The sequence below is a fragment of the Sander vitreus genome, chromosome 4, assembly GCF_031162955.1.
Source record: "Sander vitreus isolate 19-12246 chromosome 4, sanVit1, whole genome shotgun sequence".
NCBI classification, from domain to species: Eukaryota; Metazoa; Chordata; class Actinopteri; order Perciformes; family Percidae; genus Sander; species Sander vitreus.
The window spans coordinates 29,054,398-29,077,191 of NC_135858.1; the positions used below are offsets into that span (position 1 = coordinate 29,054,398).

The 22,794-nt window shown below is 40.4% G+C and overlaps 1 protein-coding gene across 5 annotated transcripts in view; it reads left to right on the plus strand.

The window, feature by feature from the left end:
• The window catches only part of ripor3 (RIPOR family member 3), a 76,779-nt gene that overhangs the window by 24,087 nt on the left and 29,898 nt on the right, over nt 1-22,794 (plus strand). For 4 of the 5 annotated variants that reach the window (XM_078249265.1, XM_078249263.1, XM_078249267.1 and 1 more), the window contains 3 exons: nt 5,426-5,507; nt 19,258-19,350; nt 22,092-22,253. In XM_078249265.1, the coding sequence (XP_078105391.1) occupies nt 19,259-19,350; nt 22,092-22,253 (254 nt within the window). In that variant the 5' untranslated portion in view covers nt 5,426-5,507; nt 19,258. The remainder of the gene's footprint in view (nt 1-5,425; nt 5,508-19,257; nt 19,351-22,091; nt 22,254-22,794) is intronic. The other variant, XM_078249264.1, reaches the window with a different exon arrangement.

A 22,794-nucleotide genomic window follows, 5' to 3' on the forward strand; every position in this document is an offset into this window, starting at 1 on the left:
TTGGACTGATCAGTCTCCTCGAGTTGGTCAAAAAAAAAAGTGCCTCGGAACACACCAAAGCGACGAGACGTAATACGTCTCCATAACAGCAGGTGGCGCTAATCTGTATTGTTGCCCAAAAATTAAAACCGGCAGCTGATTGGACGAACGCGTCACGTGGGTCTGGTTTCTCCGGAAATTCAAAGACAGACTGTCATGGCGGCTTGTTCAGAATACGATCTCATATTGTACTAAAATAGTTCACCGAAACGTGTTACTGAAAACATTTTAAGCGAGAGATAGGCCATGCAGTTGCTGAATCTGTCTTCATTTCAGATCGACAAAAGATTTTGAGAGACTCTAGTCACGCTCATTCCGCAGACTCGAGTCACTGACCTCGCCAGACTGTCCGACGGCCAATTATCGGCTCAGTGTGTCTGGACCTTTAAACTTAACCTAGGTAAGATGGACGCCATATGGTTCCATCCCGGAATGGCAAGTCAGAATGACATGTCACATCTATTGTTTTATATCTATGGTTGTGGACTTCCTAACCATCTGACACTGCGAGCTCCAGTTATACATTACATCCTGGGTGGAGTGTGTGGCACTGGAACTGATTGCATCATATTTTAGTTTTAATTTAATATGTTCCTAAAAATGAGAGCAATGATCCCACCAAATTCCGTAAACATCAAAGCGAACTTTGTCCCAACCGTGGCATGCAGCCATCTTAGACTAAATACTGTATGTCTCTGGTAGTGTTGAATCTACAGAGAACTATCAGCTGAATCAGCAGCTCCTCTCGGCTTTACGGCTTTTCAGCTTATCGTTCTGGTTGACTCTCAGCGCTCTTATAGTGTTGCTTTCAGAGAAGTAGCTGTAAAAAGTCACTGAACTCTACCTGCTCAGCTGCAAACAGCTGACACACAGTCAGAGACCGGCTGGTGAACAGAGTGTATCATGTAGCAGCTCATTCAAATGTTCGTATCTCTTACATAAAGTTATACATGTTATTTTTTCATTTTTCATGTCCAGCAACACGAGTGATCAGTGTGCCTGCGTGAGGCCTTGCAGTGCAGAACCTGTTTAGGCAACAAAACTAGATTACGTTTAGAAAAGATCGTGGTTTGGGTTAAAATAAGTATGTTTGTGATGTAACTTACATATTTGGCGACTTCCTCCCTATGCTGACTTTGTCGCTCTTTATACTACGTCGCCTGACTTTCTCCTTAGAAGCAGCCCTGCATGTCCCGGCTGATGATCGTGTGGGTTATATACGAATTATGTGCATTAATGATGACTATTCCGGCGCAAAACGCAAAACTAACCAGTCATGACTAGTCGAACGCCGCGCAACGTGGAATCTCACTAGTCATGACTGGTTTCCAAGATGGCTCCCGCAAGTAAACATGAACGTGACTGTCTTCGTAATCTATCTTTTTAATAAACTATCTGTACACTTACAATGTTGTCAATGCTTCGGTTCACATTTAGGGACCCTAATTATGCTAACGTTAAAGTGTGGTGATATTTCTAGCCTTTTTAGTGGTATTAAATAGCGATTTAATTTGAGTGTCCCCATGCCCCAAATACTAGCATTGTAAGCTAACCAGCGGTCCGCGGTAGCTTCGTTAAAGCTCCAAACTCACTCGATTAGCATGAAAACATGTCCCAGAGAGCGACAGAGTAGGTACACATCAGTTAATAACCCCTAGGTTCGTTTTGCGTCGGAATTGTCCTTTAATAAGTGCATTACTTTTCATAGGTATAGGTACAAACAGTGAATGAGAACAGCCTGAGCAGCTAAGAGACAGATATTTACCTCAGGAGTTCGTGGAGACCAAAAACAGAGCTAAAAAAGAGAGAATATTGGACTGACAGTCACACAAGCGTTAAAGCAAGAAACCATTTGTGAGCCTGAAATGCTGCCCTGGAGGAAATGTGCACAATGTATTGCATTAAGTATTATAGAAATGTTAAAACTGCTCTATTCCTGAATTCAGCCATGAATTCTTTAATACTTTCTTCAGACCTCTACAAACCAAAAAAAACACTTTAGATAAGTATGCAGACTGAAAACATCTCTCCGCTTATACAATACAAAAGGACGCTATGTTTATACAGAACTTAATGTACTTAACATTCATTTTACATCCCTGTGTAGTTAAACAGCTGAGCCTTAAGGGGGGCATTCCAGCTAGAAACCTGTCAGACTATGTTGGAACTAACAAACAGAAGCACAAATCATAGACACCAGATTCATCCTGTTGTTTCAGGCAGGACAAATCTCAACACAACCATAAATAGCAGGAGTTGACCACACAAAGTGCAACAGTGTCCTGTTGTTTGACAGGTACAAAGGAATACAGTCTTATTGCAAGGGTTTAGAATTTCAATTAAATGAACATGTTTTTACAAGCAGAAACTGGGGCCCTAATTAGATCCTATAAGTAACTTTCAGGCAGTAGTTTAACGTTGTGTGAATCCTGAACTACAGTAACAGCTGTAGGACCCCGTGGTATCATAAAGACTTGCGAAGTGCATCCTTCCTTATCTTCTGCGGAATCCATCAGACTCTTTGTCCACGTGTCAGTCTTCGTATTAAACCTACTGGTTCAAAACCCAAGCAGACGCTTCGGGGGAAACAAAAGGGGTTTGTGTCCATGAAGTGATTATTTGAAACCCGAGCTGTTCTAAAGGGTTAAAGTACTTTTAACTTTCATTGATCCAAAAACATGCACAGCTGTGGGTGCAGCTACAAACATGCAAGTGATTAATGGGATCTCATACATGACTTAATGTTGGATCAATACGTTAATTAATGCACCAATTAAGGTATTTGAATCATCATGATTTCTGATTTATTGATGATGTTCATGATTAACTAAACATGACTTCTTTATTACTTCATCATGTTTGTGGCCCTTCAAATAAAGTGCTGACCTGTTCCATCGTCCAGCATCGATATTAATGGTGGCATATGCCCCAATCTTTGTGAACCCACTTATGTTCAGACACTTAGAAGTTAGTAAAAAGTAAAATTCATAAATATCCTACGTGGGTGAGCACTGTTTTCAGGCATTACTGTTTAAGCACCTTGTGTTGTTGTGAATAAAGCAACTATAAAATGCATCTGCAGTATACTGTATTTTGTGTCAATGATAGTGACCTCAGTATCATTTTGCCAACCCACTACTTTAATTCTTAAAACATTTAATTTCATGTCACTATTAATCTTAAATATCTTATTTATCAATGTCATAGATGGACCTGGTCAGCACTTTATATGAAGGGCCTCAAACATGATGAAGTAATGAAGAAGTCATGTTTAGTTAACCATGATTACAACAATTCAATTTTTTTAAGAATGTACGTATGTACACTGCTCTGACTGGTCAGTTTTTTGAAGACATGAACATGATCAATAAATCAGAAATCATGATGATTCAAATACCTTAATTGATGCATTAATTAACGTATTGTTCCTACATTAAGTCATGCATAAGATACTATTAATCATGGCACATTACTGATAGTTCATGAAGTACTACATGAATGAATCCATGCTTTTTCATGCATGAATTCATGATAATTAACATACCATTATTATAAAGTGTTACCAAAATATGAATTTGGCCAATAACTACTAGTGTTTCAATTTCTGTGATGGCTGGTCAAACTGACAATACTGCATTATTTACATTGACAGATTCTAAACTTATTAACTTCATTAAGTCGAGGTTCTTACAATATTCTCAAGCAGTAAAAAAGTAATTAGCTGTATAGATTCTGCTATATTAAGTAGGGATGCATTGTGAGTCGGTTAAAAATGGATATAAATGTGTAAAGATAACAAGCAGTTGAGAAAAACAAAACAAATCGCGACTTAGGGTGTAATCTATTTTTGATTTCACACGTTTGACTTTAGACGTCACTACCTCTTCTTAGTATGTTCATTTGAAGAGTTTTATTCTATTGATTTGGTTATTTTGAGGTGGGATTTGTTTTAAAAATCTAATTATTAATTCTTTTTTAATTTGGGTTATTTAAGATATTACAATTTCAGTTGCACCTTTGATAAGCGGACACATCTGTTGTTTTGCACAGTTTATATAAATAAAGGAATATTTCATTCATTCATTTGTCTGCAGCTCATTCTGTAAAATAAGTCGTGAGAAAATCGTATCTTGAACTTAAAATCGTGGATTGTATCGAATCGTGAGTCGAGTGTATCTTTACATCCGTAATATAAAGACATTTGTAAGTACAACATGTGTCTGTTAAACCACACATAATGCACATAAACACACAAACATACAGGAATATAAAGATGGGAGGACAGTGTGTGTGTGTGTGTGTGTGTGTGTGTGTGTGTGTGTGTTTACAGTATGTGTGTGTTCAGCATGTTTAGGGCTCAGTTTAAGTGGTGTTGACAGCAGGGCTAATCGAGGGGAAGACCGTGGAGAGTTGGTATGATTACAAACCCAGAACTTCTCTCCACCTCCTCCCCTCTTCCTCCCTGTGTCGCTCACATGAGAGAGACATATTAGGACAGAGGAATGGAAAGAGTTGCACAGACAGAGTGATGTCTCTGTCATTTCTCTACGGAGACACACACAGGCCAATGAGAGATGGATGAAGAGAGAAATTAAAATGGGGATTCCCTCTTTATCCTCTCAGCTGTGAAAATAAAAAGCCGTAGAAAGCCTCAGACATGGAGAGAAATAAATTAGATCATGAATGAATGTGCTTCAGATTGAGACAGATTAGTAAAGCATGTGGAGACACACACGGCGTCCATGTTGGATTTAGATCAGACTCAGTTGGGAAAAAGACAGCAGAGTGGATGTAAACAGACTCACACCTGCTTTACTAACTATATCAGTCCCTCCAGAAAAACGTGATTATGCCATCGCATAATTCAATGCATAATCAGCCAAAGTCTGCATATTTATGCGGGGGCCGCGTTTTTTCAAATACGCCGCACTTTCGCCGCATAAATTGCAGATTTCCATGTAAAATACGCGGGGCTTGCATGATTTCATAATCCCCGCATTTTCGTTGCAAAAAAGTCACATATATCTTAGCAGAAAGTTGAAAACTGTTGCGTTTACTTCACACAAGAGCAGCCATTTTCCCCTGTTGACATGGGGGACGTTATGAAGTGACGTTATGAAGTGACGTTATGAAGTGACGTTATGAAGTGACGTAATTACGCGACGTGAACATCATCGAAAAGCTGTAAACCCCACGATGAAGCCATGATGAAACGCCTCTTTAAAACACCCTAACAACATAACATCATCTACATTGTAGCCTTTAGAGGACTAATCGCAGAACTGTTGTATTTGACTCTATTATGTTTTTGCTTGGTGTACCTAAAAAACTGGCAACTTATTTTAACAACAAAAACCAACCAGTGTTATCTTTATGTCTATTTCAGTGTGTTTGGTGAAGATGAAGTGACACCACCGGGATCTAAGCCACAGTTTGGATGTTTCCATCAGACAAAACACAACACTAACGTAAGGAACATATGTCCTCATGAGGACAGAGTCCAGTTTTATGTGATTTCCTAACGCTAAAGATGAGGCTCCCCCGTCAGTTCACAGTAAATCTCTTTCTGCTCTGATGAAAGTCTGGAAGTTGTATTCCGATGACATTTAACATAAACAGCCTGGATTTGAAGTGTAATCCACATCTGGATGATCCAAAGTTATCATGGACATTGCTCACATAACTCCACACTCAGCTGTTTATTGATGAACATAATCAGATAAGGATTATGTTCATCAACTCGCCAGTGCACACAGATGTGGACAGTCACTGTGAATGTGTGTGTGTGTAGGCAGATGTTTTTCATCTTTAGTAGAAGAAGATGAACGTGAACATCTAAGTGTCTGTGCAGCGTTGTGTGTGTGTGTTGGAAAGTACAGATGTTTGTATCTTTTGAGGACTTAAGAGAAGTTTGTGTGTGTGTGTATGTGTGTTGAACCCAGATGTTTAGTATTTTTTGAGGACTTAAGATAAATTTGTGTGTGTGTGTGTGTGTGTGTGTGTGTGTGTGTGTGTGTGTGTGTGTGCTGAACCCAGATGTCTGTATCTCCCCAGGAAAATAGAGATCTACACTGTGTGTGAAGAGTTTATGTCAATAGATTTAAGAGATGAAGTTACTTCAGAGTCTTTTAATCTTTGCTCTGGCTCGGCCTAAACACACAGGAACCCTGGATATCAATACATAACACAACACGCAGCGGGAGGAGAGGGGGGTGAGGGTGGACGACAGGCAGGGAGAGAGGAGCGAGGGAGGTCTGCAGAGCGAGTAAAAAACTGAGAGGAAAGGGGAGGAGGTAAACAGAGCCAGAGGAAAGCCAGAGAGAGAGAGTGATGGAGACAGGAGGGAGAAAGAGAGGCAGAGAAGATGGAAAAAGGAGAGGACACGTGAAAAAAATTGCTGAAACACGAAGCCAAAGAAATGACAACTGCAGAGAACGACTTGTCTCACACAACCTAATCTTTTATTTCCTTTGGAAGAACTGAATGTTTTCCCTTGTTGCCATTCACTGTATTCATAATGTCTTGTTTACATACAGGTGTAGTGGCTGCCTTTCCCCAGCTAGTGAACTAAAAAGCAAAGTGTAATGTTTTCTGTGTTATTTTATTTGTATAGGTCAGTCGTAATTAATTATTTCTGCATTAAAGGCTGTATTATGTTATATGCAAGTGCTATCCATCAAAACAGAGGAATCTAGGACAGGCTTTCAGCGCCCGTGTTGTGACGGTGCCTTCACATGTTGGAATGAGACCGTCCTCTGAAAAACGCTCACAAAAGCTGTTCAAAAAATGTTTAAGCAGAAATTACAACTCCTGTTTACATTCATAGTGGCGCAGCCCTGTAGTGGTCGTAGTAGTCGTTACGGGAGCAAGGCAGAAAGGAAGGTGACAAAGTGTTAGAGCTCCAAACTTTGCAAAAGGTTTTGGGTGGTTGATGGGTCAAACAAACACAGGACCTTCACCCAGGAGTCCGGGGTTCATGTCCCGTTTGGAAAATAAAAGTAAACAGCGTGGCTTTTTTTGTTTTTACTTTACGGACACAAGCGCAGTTACGTCACGTTCTGCGTCACACGCGTAACTTGGAAGTGAAGTAACATCTGATTTTATCCCTAACCACCATCTTTTTTTAAACTCAAGCAGTTTTTGTGCCTAAACCTAATCAAGCTGCGACCGTTTTCCAACGTTAATCATGTGTTTAAAACTGGGACCGTCACGTTCGTTTATCTGTGTTTTAAGCCCCCAACGTCTCCTTCCAGGCAGCGCTGCCTGGAGGGCAGTAGGATTAGGCAATGGTTATGGTTAGGGTTAAGGTTAGGGTTAGGTGCCTTGAAGTCAACGGTCGCAGCGCTGCCTGGAAGGAGACGTTGGGTGCTTAAAACACCATTGAGCGTTACGTTCTCTGGTTTAGATATAAGGACGGAAAAAACACTCCTGTGGGTTGTATAAAGCTGCAGACACATTGACCAGACGGCCGACCCTCGGCAGAAAAGGCAGTTGGACTGATCAGACTCCCCGAGTTGGTCAAAAAAGTGCCTCGGAACACACCAAAGAGACGAGACGTAATACGTCTCCATAACAGCAGGCGGCGCTAATCTGTATTGTCGCCCAAACATAAAAAACCGGCAGCGGATTGGACGAACGCGTCACGTGGGTCTGGTTTCTCTGGAAATTCAAAAGATAGACTGTCATGGCGGCTTGTTCAGAATAAGATCTCATATTGTACTAAAATAGTTCCCCGAAACGTGTTTCTGAAAACATTTTAAGTGAGAAATAGGCCATGCAGTTGCTGAATCTGTCTTCATTTCAGATCGACAAAGGTCAGTTTAAAAGATTTTCGTCAGATTTTGAGAGAGATTTTTTGATGAGGGCCCGGCTGGGGCCGGTCACAGACTGATGGCAGCATTAATGTAGAGCCAAATAGTTTCTGTGATAACAGAATCATGGACAGAATCGCAAAATTGAGAATTTAAAAAAGCTATAAGACAGATTTCAGAGGGCCCTACATTAAGTCAATGCTAAAAGCTAACTGGAGATTTGATAATAAGACTACGTCTAAGTTTCCAACCGAGCTGCCCCACTGTAACTAGTTTAAAAAATGTCCTAAAAATACATTACATTTATCCCCCCAGTGGCTTAAGCCACCCAGGCTATCCTGAGAGGGTAGGAATAAACGACCTATGACGCAGTATGGTTTGGAGGACTTGAAAAAGATTGCCACCAAAATCCTCCTCATCACTACTACTACTGATATCTGAATTCATCTTCTATACCCTTGCACCCCTTATGCAATAAGAAGCTCCTGTTTGTATGTCTGTGTCCTAATTGGTTGCATGTTTTCATACAAAAGGAGCTGTACATACTGAATAAAAGTTATATTAGGATTTCCCCTTCATCCTCAACCTTTATACCCTGGGGAATTTTGATGTCCCAGTTTAAATATCTTCACTTAGTTCTCACCTCTCTCTCTCCCACAAACAGACTTTTTAAGCATCACACTTTGAGGCGTTTCCATAATACTTTGGGAACAGCTCAAGAAGAAAGATCAACAGTAGAAGGCGGTGATGTAACATTACACTGGAAAAAGAGGAAGAAAAAAAGTTTTCTGTCCTCAACCTTTATGTTAGTGTTTATAGCCAACCCTTTATCTTACAAAATGTGTTTATGTATGACTTGTTTGCTTTGCCAAAAATGTATCAGCTGCCTGGATTTTCTTTCTTCCAGTGTAGAGGACTGAACCCCGAAGCAAGTTCAACTTAAGTCTCTCTTTAGGTTTGAGCCTGCCAGTAGTGATGGAAGCTGGTTAGCCACTGGCTCAGTTAACTATGGGTTTTCCAATCAAGCTAGACACCCGTTCATGTGATTTATTCATAATAAGCAACATCGTCAGAACCATCAATTAAATACTCAATATCAAATAATGTCCAACAGTGATACCCGCAGCAAAATGTGGTGAAAGCCACAGCAAAAGGTGATATTTAACAATGTTAAAAAAATTAAACTAGCTGTAGAAACACAATATAAAAAGTAAAGCTATAAATAAGTGTTGGAGTTTTTATATACTTCTTTAATACATAGTATTTTAGCTTTTTTGTCAACAAACTACAATCTGTAATGCAAAAAGTTGATGTCAGAGGAGGAGAACAGTAGTCTGATGAGGTTAATCTGAACCAAATGTTGCATTTATAATCATGGGAGATAATTCATTGCGTGGATTAGTTTTCGCATAAAAGCTGACAAAGGGTTCCGTTTTGGTCGCCTCATGTTATTCCGAGCTGAGCAGTGATGGAACAACATGTTGATTATATATTTAGTGTTGTATATCCCTCGGTTTAGAAGCTCCGTTTTAAAACCATAGTGGAAGTAAAAAGAAAGTAACAGCAAAGTGCTTCTACTGACTATATAGAAATATTGGTTAAGATTTGTTTTACTAAAAATGTTTGGGGTCCTCGATAGCGACGGAAAAGACTTTGTAAAACTTAAAAGGATGATTTAGAACTGAGCAACTCATATCGCTGGGAATGCTTCTGCTGATTTAAATTATACAATACATATACATTACAACTATAGCTGGATGACATCTAAGTGTTTGTGCAGGGTTGTGTGTTGGAAAGTACAGATGTTTGTATCCTTTGAGGACTTAAGTGTGTGTGTGTGTGTGTGTGTGTGTGTGTGTGTGTGTGTGTGTATATATGTATATTTTATTTAGGAAGGGACAATGCAAATAAATACACATGAGCACTTGAGTCCAACATGAAAATGTGCCAGATTTAGCCAAACCTAAGCCCAATTTTCATCTGCAGTACCTGTTCATTATCAGACAAAAGCAAAAAATACTAAGTCTGTGTGTGTTTTTATGTGTGTGCGTGTGTTTTTGTGTGTGTGTGTGTGTGTGTGTGTGTGTGTGTGTGTCTGTTTCCATCCAAAACAGCATAGTTCTTCACCCCGGGGGAACATGAGTCATCTGCGACCTCTGACCACCCCCCCCCCCAAAAAAAAAACTGAGCCAATCATGTTTCAGCTGGCAGTGAGCCACAGTGTCAAAGATTATCTAAAACTGGACAAAAAACAACTTGCTTTAATTTAAGAAAAGCTCATTTAAAGTTTCTTCTCTCTTTCACACATATTTCTCACACACACACACACACACACACACACACACACACACACACACACACACACACACATCTCTTTGATCCAATGATTTATGGCACCCTACAGAGAGAGATTTGTTCGTTTGCTGCTCTTAATACAATAAAAGATGTTTTATGGATTCTGTTTACTTGGAAATTGGGCAAAGTCTCCGAGGAGCACTCAAAGTAATTTAAAGCTGTCTTCTAATGATCACAGATGATCTGTGAGCCAGAGTTGGGGAGAAGATGAGGCGGGACAAAAAGAGAGAAGGGAGCAGGGGGAGACAGAGGCATGAAAATGCTCGATGGTGTTTTAAGCCCCCACCGTCGACTTCAAGGCACCTAACCCTAACCCTTGCCTAATCCTAGTGCCTTCCATGCAGCGCTGCCTGGAAGACGATGTTGGGGGTTTAAAACACCAAACACCCATAAAAACAGAAATATGAACAGGGAGAAAAGGATAGAGAGACAAAACACCAACAAGAGGGACAGATGAAAAGATAACAAAAAACATGTTTCCACTAACAGGGAGATGCAGGAGGGATGAGTGGGGGGGCGGGCTACAGAAGGGGGGAACAGGACCCCAGAAACTCTCACACACACACACACACACACACACACACACACACACACACACACACACACACACACACACAGGAGACTCCAGATGTACATACAGAATGTTCCTCAGTCTTGTTTTTGATGTTTCGTTGAGTACAAACAGAGACTGAGGCCACGTCCACACGTACCAAAACAATCTTGTTGAAGCCGTTTCCAAATGGTCAGGTTGCACACACACACACACACACACACACACACACAACACACACACACAATACTAGCTACTACTACTGCTGTTTCCGCTATCCATTTTGCAAGGGCGCTGTCGCTGCATCCGGACCTTAGCGCCGCCCAGGACAGTTGTGATTGGTTTACAGAAACACAAACAAGTCTGAGCATTTTTCCCCTTATCCCAGAATGATACGCGGTGCAGCTAGACCTATCTCCGTTTAAAGGGATACTTCACCCTCTAAATGATCATTTGTATATTAATTACTCAACCCGTTACCTTGAATTCTTGAAGAAATATCTGTTCTCGCATGCCTCCACGGTGAACGAAGAATCCGAAAACAGAGAATTAATATATTTTGTATTGTAAATGTTTCTATTCCTGATTCTTGACTTTCGTAGTACTTTATTTTTTATTTTATCTTACTATGTTTATTGTGGCCAACGTGATCACACGGGAAGGATTAGAAATAGCACGCCACTTTAAAAGACATTTGTATGTCATGTCATTGTCTACGCATTTTGAGCTTTTCGCTCTCATTCCCAACTCGTCAGGTTAGTTAGGTTTAGGAAAAAATCATGGTTTGGGTTAGAATAAGTATTGAATAAAGTTTCTTACGTAAATTAAGTTTCGTACATAAGTTAAGTAGTAAACGTGAATAACATTTCTGGGGGTTTAAATCTGCCATCACTTACAAACCTGTTTGTTTGATGGCTGCGGCTCAGGCTGCGACTGAGGTAAGGAACTGATCATTACCGAGTAAAACCAGGCAAACGTGGAAGTTGAAATGAGGCTGATTATGGCGAGCGGAAGGAGAGTGATTACAGATGAGACCACATTATTGAAAAACCCACTGTCACACCACCACACCCTAAGAGGGAGGAGAGAGGGGGAATCAAGTCCTTATGTTTGACTTTTACATGGATGTGTGTGTGTGTGTGTGTGTGTGTGTGTGTGTGTGTGTGTGTGTATGTGTGCGAGTGGCGATGGCTACAGATGATGTACAGGCCCCTTGTAAGGGTCTGCCACACACACACAAACACACACACACACACACACACACAGTGAAAGAGGCCCCAACCTCCCACCTCCTCACCACATGGGACCCCGTAAATCACTTGCAGGTCAAGGCTAATTTTTTAAGACCAGATCTCTCCCGCCAGCTTTCCTCCAGACACCCCTCAACACACACACACACACACACACACACACACACACACACACACACACACCCCCTCATCCCCCCATGAACTCTCTACCACTCGAGGAATTTGCCTCCCTCCTTTCACATTCGAATCACATTCCAGATTTGTATTTTTTTTTTTTCTTTTGTACAGTAGAACTTGTAATTAGAACGTTTCTTCACAGTTTTTAATGTATCTTTTTGACATGTTCTCGGTTGCGTTTACACAAGTAGTTCTCAGTCATTTTCAATCCCAGTAAAACAAGAAGCTGCTACACCAGCTGCAGTCTGTGGCCTGCACACCTCCAGCCAACCGCAGCTAATTAATCATCAATGAAATCAGATGGTCTGGGGCCACTTTGAAGGAAAACAGCAGGATGTAAAAAAAAAAAAATATATATATATATATAAATAAATGAGCAAAATGTCTTTAAGTAAGTAGAAAAAGTTGGATACAAAGAGGAGACAAGCCTAGAAAGTGGTGTGAAACATGAATGGAAAGAATGTAATCTGGCATCACTCAAACTTCACAAAGTATTGTAAAACTGCAATAAAACACAATTTTGGTCACCATAGTTTATATATCTAAGCAGCTGTAGTTCCTTCATTCAAATCATGCCGAGACAAATATCTAAGAGGAAGGCTCGTATTTAACTTCAAAACAGTGTGAGACTTTCTGTGTAATGTTTGCAGCTGAGAAGATGATTCTATCTTCATTTATGTCATCTATCTCATTTATTCCTCTTTCTCCCTGCAGCCAAATGTAACTTCTCCCTCCGTTTCTGCTCTATTTCTCTTTTTCCTGCCGTCTCTCTCTCTCTCTCTCTCTCTCACTGTAAACAGTGAAGGTCTCTGTTTTCCTTAAACATGGAGAATTCCACATGTTCAGGATCTGGTGCACTTTCAGTGTACTACAGTGTATATCTTCTTGTTTTCATTATTGGTCTCCTGTCTTGTAATTCCCTTATTTTTTGTTAATTCCACAGTATCCGTTCTATTAATCTTTTTCCCGCCTTGTCTATGTTACATTCAGTAAAGAAAAAAATTCTCAGATCGATCTATCTATCTATCTATCTATCTATCTATCTACATATCTATCTATCTATCTATGTACATATCTATCTATCTATCTATGTACATATCTATCTATCTATGTACATATCTATCTATCTATGTACATATCTATCTATGTACATATCTATCTATCTATGTACATATCTATCTATCTATCTATCTATCTATCAAGGTGTATCTCATCTCATCTTTACTTAAGTGAAAGTCACAATACCGCTCTGTAAGCAAAAGTACAAAAGTCTAAAAAGCAAAATGTACTACAAAGTATTAAAGTTAAAGTACATCGGAATATTATTACTGATGCTTTAAAACAGAAGCAGCATTTTAATGTTACAGCTGATGGAGGTGGAGCACATTTTAACTTCTTTATATACGTTTGGAGAGTTTAATCTAAAGCACAGTATCATATTTTATTAACTGATCCTACGTTTTGTTTAAAAAAATCCAAATCTGTAAAGCAGTAACTCCATTTGTCACATAAATATAGTGGAGTAGAAGTAGAAAGTAGCATAACATCGACATACTCAATTATAGATACTTCCAAATTGTACTGAAGTACAGTTCTTGAGAAAATGTACATGTCTGAGTATGCAGCTACTATGACAACATGTGTCTCGTCAGTGAGAGTAAAACAAGACAATTGAATGATGGGATTAACAGAGACAGCTGCAAACTGAAGCTTCTTTGTGAGCGGACGTGTTGACAGATGTTGTGTATCCAAGCAGAGACTGTAACCGAGCAGACAGGTGGAGATGGATGTATATCTGTGTCAGCAGCGAGACACTTTATGCCTGTTTGATTGTGGGATGTGTTTTACATTCTCACCATAGTTTGTTACAGCTGGTTAATGTGCTGTTCATGTGAATGTGAACTATGTTATTCTGCTGCTCTCAGCTGAATGCAACTGAGCCGATTCCTCCACGTTGTGCATTTCTCGAAGCCGATACTCAGCATTTATAAAGCAGGAAGGTTATATTAGGAAATGCTAGATTTTAATACAACTTCTTCTACACAGATGCAGTAACAGCAAAACACATATCTGCATAGTGTAAGTATTTGAACAACGTGGTTCAAAATTCCCCACACACCCATATCAGCAGTATGAAAATGCACATCTTAGTTTAGCATGTTAACATTTGCTTATTAGCCCTTAAAGGTGCAGTAAGTAAGTCAAAAAAACTAACTTTCTGTCATATTTGCTGAAACCGACTCTATGTTCGAGTAGAAATACATGAAGCAGGTAATAAAAAAAAAAAATCTGGCTCCTCTGGCACCACCTACAGCCTGTAGTGTGAGTTGCAAAAATCCACCGCTCCCTGTTCAGATGCACCAATCAGGGCAAGTGGGGGGTATCTAACTGCGTGTCAATCACTGCTCAAGCACACACATTCATTCTCCCTTGTGGGGGGAGGGGCTTATGAGACCATTTTGGTCTTTAGCAGAAAGCGGGGAGGGACTGAGAAGTTGTTGATGTTCAAATTTTTGGCTAAGTCCTGGATCTTCACAATCCTACCTACAGCACCTTTAAAACAAGGTACAGCTGAGGCTGACGGGAATATCATTTGTTCTGCAGGTATTTGGTCATAAAAAATAAGTATTGGAGAAAGACAAACATGTCAGAACATCAAAAACTTTATTACAATTATCCTAAAAAAAAAAATACATTAACTAACTCACAACAACTAAACCGTATTCTCAATTATTATCGTAGTCCCTCGAAACATAGCCTAATTGATAATGCAGTTTCGCTGTACAGGAACCTAATTTTTAGGAGACGGTGCTTCGAGGGGGACGTGATTCACGATAATCTATACAAAAGTTGTTGAGATATTTCACTAGTAACCAAAAATGTCAACCTCATGGAGGCGCTAGAGCAAAGTTTGCGTGGACAGACACTTCACAGAATGAACTGAGGGAGAGGAATGATGATAGAACAAGATTGGGGTGGACATGTACCCCAATAAAAACAGAAGCACCTACTGTTGAGATGAAATTCTTTGGCAGAGGGATTCCGTGGGGGGAAGCATCGCTCCACTGGACATCCTCACCTAAAACAAGATTTAGAATTTAAAGGCAGGAAATGAAGACATATAAACAATGATTATACTTTTAAAACAAAAGACACTTGACTTTTTCTTCTGGGAGAAAACAAAGTAGAAACGGAACGGACCATTTTCTTTAGCGGAAGCAATACAACCGTTTTTAAATCAATATTCTGTGTCAAATTATTGATTTATTTGGTAATTAGCCTTGTAATAAGCGGGGTAATGTAATAGGCTGACGTAGGCTTGACTGGAACTCTGATCATTACCGAGTCAAAACCAAGTTTGTGTGTGTGTGTGTGTGTGTGTGTGTGTGTGTGTGTGTGTGTGTGCGTGCGTGCGTGCGTGCGTGCGTGCGTGCGTGCGTGCGCGCAGTATAAGCTCTTGACTCTGGTTTAAAGCCATCAGACCTGGTTTCTCCATCCCTGTGTTGTATGTCTGGTTGCTATGTGACTCTGTTGGTTCTGGCATCAGGACCAGAGTGTGTTTTACAATCTGGGTCAGGACTCCAAACTGGGTTACTCTGAACTCCTTACCCTGGCCTGGCAACAAGTTTCTGCTCCTGCTATTGGTTTAAATCTGTCACAGGGGCAGATGACCTTGTTTCAGCTTATTTCAACTACAAAACCAGGTCATATTTGAACACGAGGAAGACTTGCAGATTAATTAAAGAAGCAAAGGAAACACAAAGGCCAAAATAATACAGAAAAACAGCACATTCATGTTGTTCAGCTAAACATCATCTACAGACTGGCTCTGATCTTTTTATCCACATTAGTAGTATTTGTTAAGAGCGATTACAAAAGGCTTTAGCAGCTCATTTTGAAGAAAAACAGCTGATCACCATGTAGAAAAAAACAATAGTGATGTTGGTTTTGCTTCAACAAAACTCACAGGAACCACATTAAAGACTTGGAACAGATGGCATCCAGACTGTGTGTGGAAGCAGTGGGAGCACATTGGTATTGTTTACTTTCACACAGTATTTTTATGTGCAGTGTGTGTACCTGTGTATGAAAGACAGAGTAGGATTTATTTACACATCGCCTGTTCTTCATCACTGAAGCCATATTTTGTTGTTTTCTTTTCGTCGTACTTCATGCAGATGAAGTTAAAATCAGCCACAACTACAACCAACACTTTGTCCAAAACTCCCTTGTTATATTTATCCATCATGTGGAACCAAAACTCTTTGGACATTCTTGTTCTGAACTTCAGCAGCTGTTTGTCAAACAAAGAACAATTAATTGGGTTCATGCATTATCCATTCAAGGCATCAGAAACTGAAGGCAGAGAGACAGAGAGAGCGAGAGAGAGAAGAGAGGAACCTGTATCATTTCAGATCCCGATGGAAATTCCAATCTTAGATCTCTGCAGGGTAAATCCAGACAGCTAGCTAGACTATCTGTCCAATCTGAGTTTTCTGTTGCACGACTAAAACAACTTTTGAACGTACACATGTTCCACCAAAACAAGGTCACCGTGGCTCCGTCCGGTGCTTAGCACCGCCCAAGACGATTGTGATTGGTTTAAAGAAATGCCAATAAACCAGATCACGTTTTTCTACCATCCCGGAATGCTGTGTGGACTAGTGTGGACTCGCAATGTGAGACTACCAAAGTTATTACAAATCATCCGGAGCGCAATCTTGAAGATCTCTGTTTCTGTTTTGTACTCTTTGGCAGCATCTGTGGCGATAAGAGGTAATGCAGGTTTGTTTATAGTTTGTTTTTAAAGTGTCACTGTCTGTAGTTATCGCTCTTTTCTCTGTTTGTTCGGCGATAGTCTGTTGCATTAGCTCCGCCTACCGTCTCTGGGGGACCAATCACTGCTGGGTGACGGAAAACACATCACTAACTGTACGTCACTTGAGATTTTTCCAGGGAATTTCACCACAGACACCCAGTTCCTAATACCACAAATGCAAGAGCTTCATCAGTGGGCCATACGCTCAATCCCCATTGTGTTATCTCAGTACCCTCGAGATTATGACTTTAATGTCTATTAAATTTAATGGAAATCCACCCAATAGTTGTCGAGATATATCACTCAAAACCAAGAAGATGAACCTGCTGGTGGTGCTAGAGGAAAAGTCAGCAGATCAACAACGTTAGTCGGATTCATTATCTGGAAACCACAACTCTACTGTATGTAAAAACTTTTTACTTTTACTGGATACGTGGCTAAAAGTCTGATGCACGCCATATGAGCTACCCAGGCTCTAAAGTGAAATGCAAACATATAACTACCCTCTATCTGTGGACCAGTATGTGCACGTTTCTGTGTTTAATGTGTCCCAGAGATGTTGGTGCTCTGGTTCCCGTTTCGGATTGTCTGAGAGAGTAAGGGTGGCCTGTACTTTTGGATTTATGTGTTTGCTGAGGTGACTTGGAAATAGACAAAAAAGGTGATCCCACGTGCTGTTAACACACTAAGACATGATAAATGAAAAAAAAAGGTGATCTACAGTAGTGTTCATTTATGTTTTACACTCTTGGCTTCAGCAGCTACCTAAACAAGTATCAAAACCAAGTGTTAACAGTTTGTCTGATCAAGGTCTGGTGGCAATTAATAATACTGGAATAACAAGGTCTCTGGAAATCTTTATCTTTATCTTTAAAATTGCTGGTTTGGGTATAAACAAGTTGCGAGTATCGTAATTTTGATTTTGAAATAGGTGTGGTTAATTTTTTTTTCTTGTCAATGACATGGAAGTTTGGCGGTAATTGGGGAATATTAAGTGATGGCCAGATGAATCTTCATGGAGCTCATGGATGTATTATAAGACCTTGTCTTGCATTGCCAGACCTTCCTCCACAACGCTGCGGAGGAGGGTCTGGCTAGTCCACACAACTTTCTGGGATGGAAGAAAAACGTGCTCTGGTTTATTGGCATTTCTTTAAACCAATCACAATCGTCCTGGGGTGGGGCTTAGCGCCGTATGGAGCCACGGTGCCTCTGCAAAATAGCCTCGGGAAGGAACTTGTTTTGGTGGAACGTGTACGTTCAAAGGTTGTTTTAGTCGTGCAACAGAAAACTCAGATTGGACAGATAGTCTAGCTAGTTGTCTGGATTTACCCTGCAGAGATCTGAGGAGCAGTTAACCATGGTCTTCATGAATCCACCAGAGTTTAGAATTACAACACAAAGAAAGCGGAAGGTAATGGACAAAAGAGTGTCATCCAGCGGAATTTCCGGCGCCAACGGAGCAATCCCGGAAGTGGAATGTCGTGGATATAGACTATATAAGACCTGGATGCAACGTTAATGGCGGAGCCCCGTTCATTCCTATGAGAGTGGCTCAGTGGCGCTTCCACCCAAAAACTTTTTAAGCTTCCGGATTTACTTGATTACATGATATGTGACAACTGACTATGCCCAGTAGTGTTTGTCCCCCCTGGCCCCTCCCGCGAGGTCCCGCTGGGCTACATTGTGGTGACGTCAAAGGTTTTTCAATTGCTTTTCTTGGCTCAAAGGGGAGGTTTTGAAATAAAGTTTTAAAAAAGTCCATGTATAAAAAATTCTGAATAGAAAGAGTCATAACCGACCTTGTTTGCAGTTGGAGGTGTCCTGTTAGCAGTTTTACAGACGTCACTTTTACAATAGTGGCCTATTGGGAAAATCCTTTCTAGGTCGCAGAGGGATTTTTTGTTGCAATACCGGCAGTGGCCGCTGGAAGAAGTCAGTAGAAAGGCTGAGCGCTGTTTGTGGGGACCATATGAAGCCTCGTGAACCGTTTTCTTTATTTTCTATGCCCACTAGATGGCGCTCTCTGTTCAACAAAGCGTTGAAAGAAAACTGAAATGCCAAGTCTTTTTCTTTAAACCAGGAGCGCCATCTAGTGGGCTCAGAAAATAAATAAAATTGGTCACGAAGTTTCATGAGGCTTCATTTGGCAATCACTAGGAATATTTAAGGTGTGGGGATTTTTTGTTTGCTTGCAACATCCAACAGATATATGATTAAAATCTTACATGCTGTAATTATTCTCTCTTTCTTCAGGATGTCGGTGAAGCTGCGATTCGACTCGCCCTCAGGTTTGGTAAGCAGGAGCCGCTCCTTCACTGGCTTCAGCTCTCTGACTGGACGACGGCGGTGAGTGGCACGCTGTTACAGCCAATGAGAATGCAAGGAATAAAGATCAACTAAGTTGCCTTAAATTGCTTCAGTCTTAAAGAAATGACAAGGCGAAACAAATGAGGTCTTTAAAGCATCATGTACATCATAGACTGTGGACGACACGTATGGAAGCAAATAAGAGACATTTGAACTTTAACAGCCACTGAATACTTAAAATTGAAATATTTTACTTTGAAACCATGTATCTGAATGCATTTGTTCTGAATTCACCTGTTTGAAATTAAAATATAAAATGTCCTACTTTGCAATTTCAAAAGCTGAATTGGAATTTCTTTTTGTCTCCAATGGTCACAAATTCAGATCCAATAATTCAAGTTTCAGAATTTCAAAACAATAGATTGAGGTTGCTCAAATTCGATTGGTCAAATTGAGATGTAAAAATACAAGCAACAACAGAGACAACATCCGAGCTACCCAGGACAGGATAGGCATGTAATTTAACTGACTTCTGGCCTATCAGAGCGCAGCCTGTCAGTCATGTGATCTATGAAAGCGGCTGAGTGCATATTCATAGACAGAGAGAGGTATTGATCTTCTCATTTAACTCTTAGCTAGAAAGTAAACTATTTTTTTTAAGGTTTAAGTTGCTACAAACTCTTTAAAATGTTACACTCGGCACTGCAGTCTTCAACAAGATACCAAAACCATTTGTAACCATTTCAGTCTACCGCATGCGTCTCCCAGGTGCCTCCCTTTCCCACACTGAGAAAATCTACAACTAACGCATTAAAACACATACATCATTTTAAATGTGTGTGATTTAAAAAGAGGTGCTCAACATCAAATGCAGTGTCTGCTCTGAGTGTGTCGGGGCAGTCCCACCTGTATGTAATTCAGTCCATGTTAATCAATGGTTTTGCTTAATGTGTTCTGCACATTATGTGTTGATAATGGAGTCACATCTTTAGCTTTCTACATCTCCTTCAAATCTGATTATATTTTTTGCAATTAATAACAATAAGTATTTGAATTCATTCAAGTTCAAACCTTGACATTGACAAAAATCAACTGATACGCCAACAAATAAAAAGTTTGTAACAGTTCAGCGAAATTTCACTGAAACACCTCTTTGTTGTTTTTCATACTGTAGAACAATAAAAAGGAGAAAATAAAATCCCTTAAGATTTAAAGCACTTGAAGATAAATGGTCTCTTGTCGTGTAAAGGGGGAGATCCCGTGGCCCTCAGACGAGCCTGTTCCTCATTGATGGGCAGTGAAAGCACCACAGACTACAAGATGTTATTTCTGAAGGAAGAAAGAACGAGTGACAAACACACAGATGTCAGCCGTCAGTCCCACGAGAGAGAGAGAGAGAGAGAGAGAGAGAGAGAGAGAGAGAGAAAGAGAGAGAGAGAGAGAGAAAGAATGAAATGTCATGTCAAGAAAAAGAGCGCTGGAATGCACTTCCTTTGATCTTTCCATCTTAAACACACACACACACACACACACACACACACACACACACACACACACACACACACACACACACACACACAGTGTTCATTCCTGAGCGTCTCCACTGTGGTCCTGTTCTGACAGCATGACACCACGTGGTCTCCCATCATTCTTTATTACAGAGCTTTGATGGTGACACGACCCGGCCGTATACATGACATAAACACACCACACACACACACACCCCCACACGACAAATATCACGCAGAAGGAAAGCACTTTTATGGCCGAGTCCATAATTACAGAGTGAAGCTGTATTCTGTGAGAAATATGGCTGATAAAAACACCGCACATATGTGTGTACGGACACAAACACAACAAAGAGCCTGCTTAGAAATGGATGAATACTTTTTAACACCAACTTCATTAAATTGGGGGGTCGCCACTGGAAAAAGTTGAGAAGCACTGCTTTAAAGTACAGTATAAAAAGAGACAGTTCTCTTAAGAAAAATGACAGCGTCAGTCATTTCAGCAAACGGAAAAAAACTATTCGTAAGAGGAATGAGGGTGATGTCATAGAGACACAAAGATGGCCGACAGACCATCTTCCTTTACCGTTGTCAAACGTACATCATCATGTCATATTACACCTTTTGAGAGCGACTTTGAAATGGTTTCCCCTGTTGGTGAGTTCAGGTTTTCCGGGGTCCAGACCTTTCAATCTGGCCTATCCACCTAGCTGATGAGTTGTCTGGCATCATGACATGTAACAGCGGTTTTAGCAGTTGAAAAATGTTGGTGTTGTCAAGCTGTCTTAATATTGCCTGACATCGTAGTTTGTTTTTAATTCACTCTTCATAACCCCGGCAAAACCAGTGTGTCAGCATGGCTACGCATCCGTGTCTACCTAAAATGGCATTAGATTCAGGCGGACACGTTCATCTCTGGTCAGGGAAAATTGAATCCACCTCTCCCCGGAAATGGAAACCGGTTAGAGTGGAGGCAATGTCAGGCTGAAGATGGAAACGGAGTGTAACGAGTTGATAATTCTGTCTGATATCAGGCAAGATTTCAGGTGCTTGAGTGAACAAAAGCATTCAATCTAAGAACACATGGACGCTTTGGAAAAATCCTGGCCTGTGTTGAGAAACCCTCTTTCCACCAGTGATTACTAATAATGGTTGAATTTAATGGCGGAGTCAGATTTGACTCTGAAAGTCTGAAAAAAATCCTGAGTTTGTTTCTGAGTATTGGCCGATCTAAGTGGATAACCATCTCACTCTGTACATTTCTGTTTTTAGGACGTCCTCTGTTCGTAACTCTCTCCGCTCCAAAGCCATGACAGGAGGTAAATCTCCCAGAATGCACCTCCCAGCGTCTCCCAGCAGAGGGGGAGGAGCTATCTGGTCTCTGCAGCCGGAGCAGGTCGACAGGGTCTTCCAGGCGCTACGCAAAGGACTCAAGTACGTATACTACTACAAAATATACCCTAGTGCTCAAGTTAAATGATGTATATATAATAATAATAATAATAATAATAATAATAATAATAATAATAATAATGGGGTTAAGTGTGTATTTTAATACTGCTTTTATACTACAAGTAAGTAGCAGTGGTGGTACCAATACAACAATGTAAACATATTCAATTAAAAAGTAAAAGTCCTGCATTCAAACTCCAGAAGAATAAAAGTATAACCAGAAAAATATACTTAAAGTATCAAAAGTAAAAGTACTCCTTCTGCATCGGCGTTGCGATGTGTGAGCATATCCAAAAACCTGTTGATATAAGTCTTTCATAATGTTTAAAAGTAGCTGTGTTTCGGCTTCTTTTCTTTTGTCCATGCATCTCTACCGAAGCCCTGCAAACTGTCGGCTGGTTGGTTTGTGTACAGCAACCATAGCAACGCACAGAGCTGACTGTACGCCGTAATCAGGGAAGAGGCCGTTAACTGTCACAAACTGCGGTAAAAAACCCTGATTGAGTGGCCAGGTTGGCAGGCG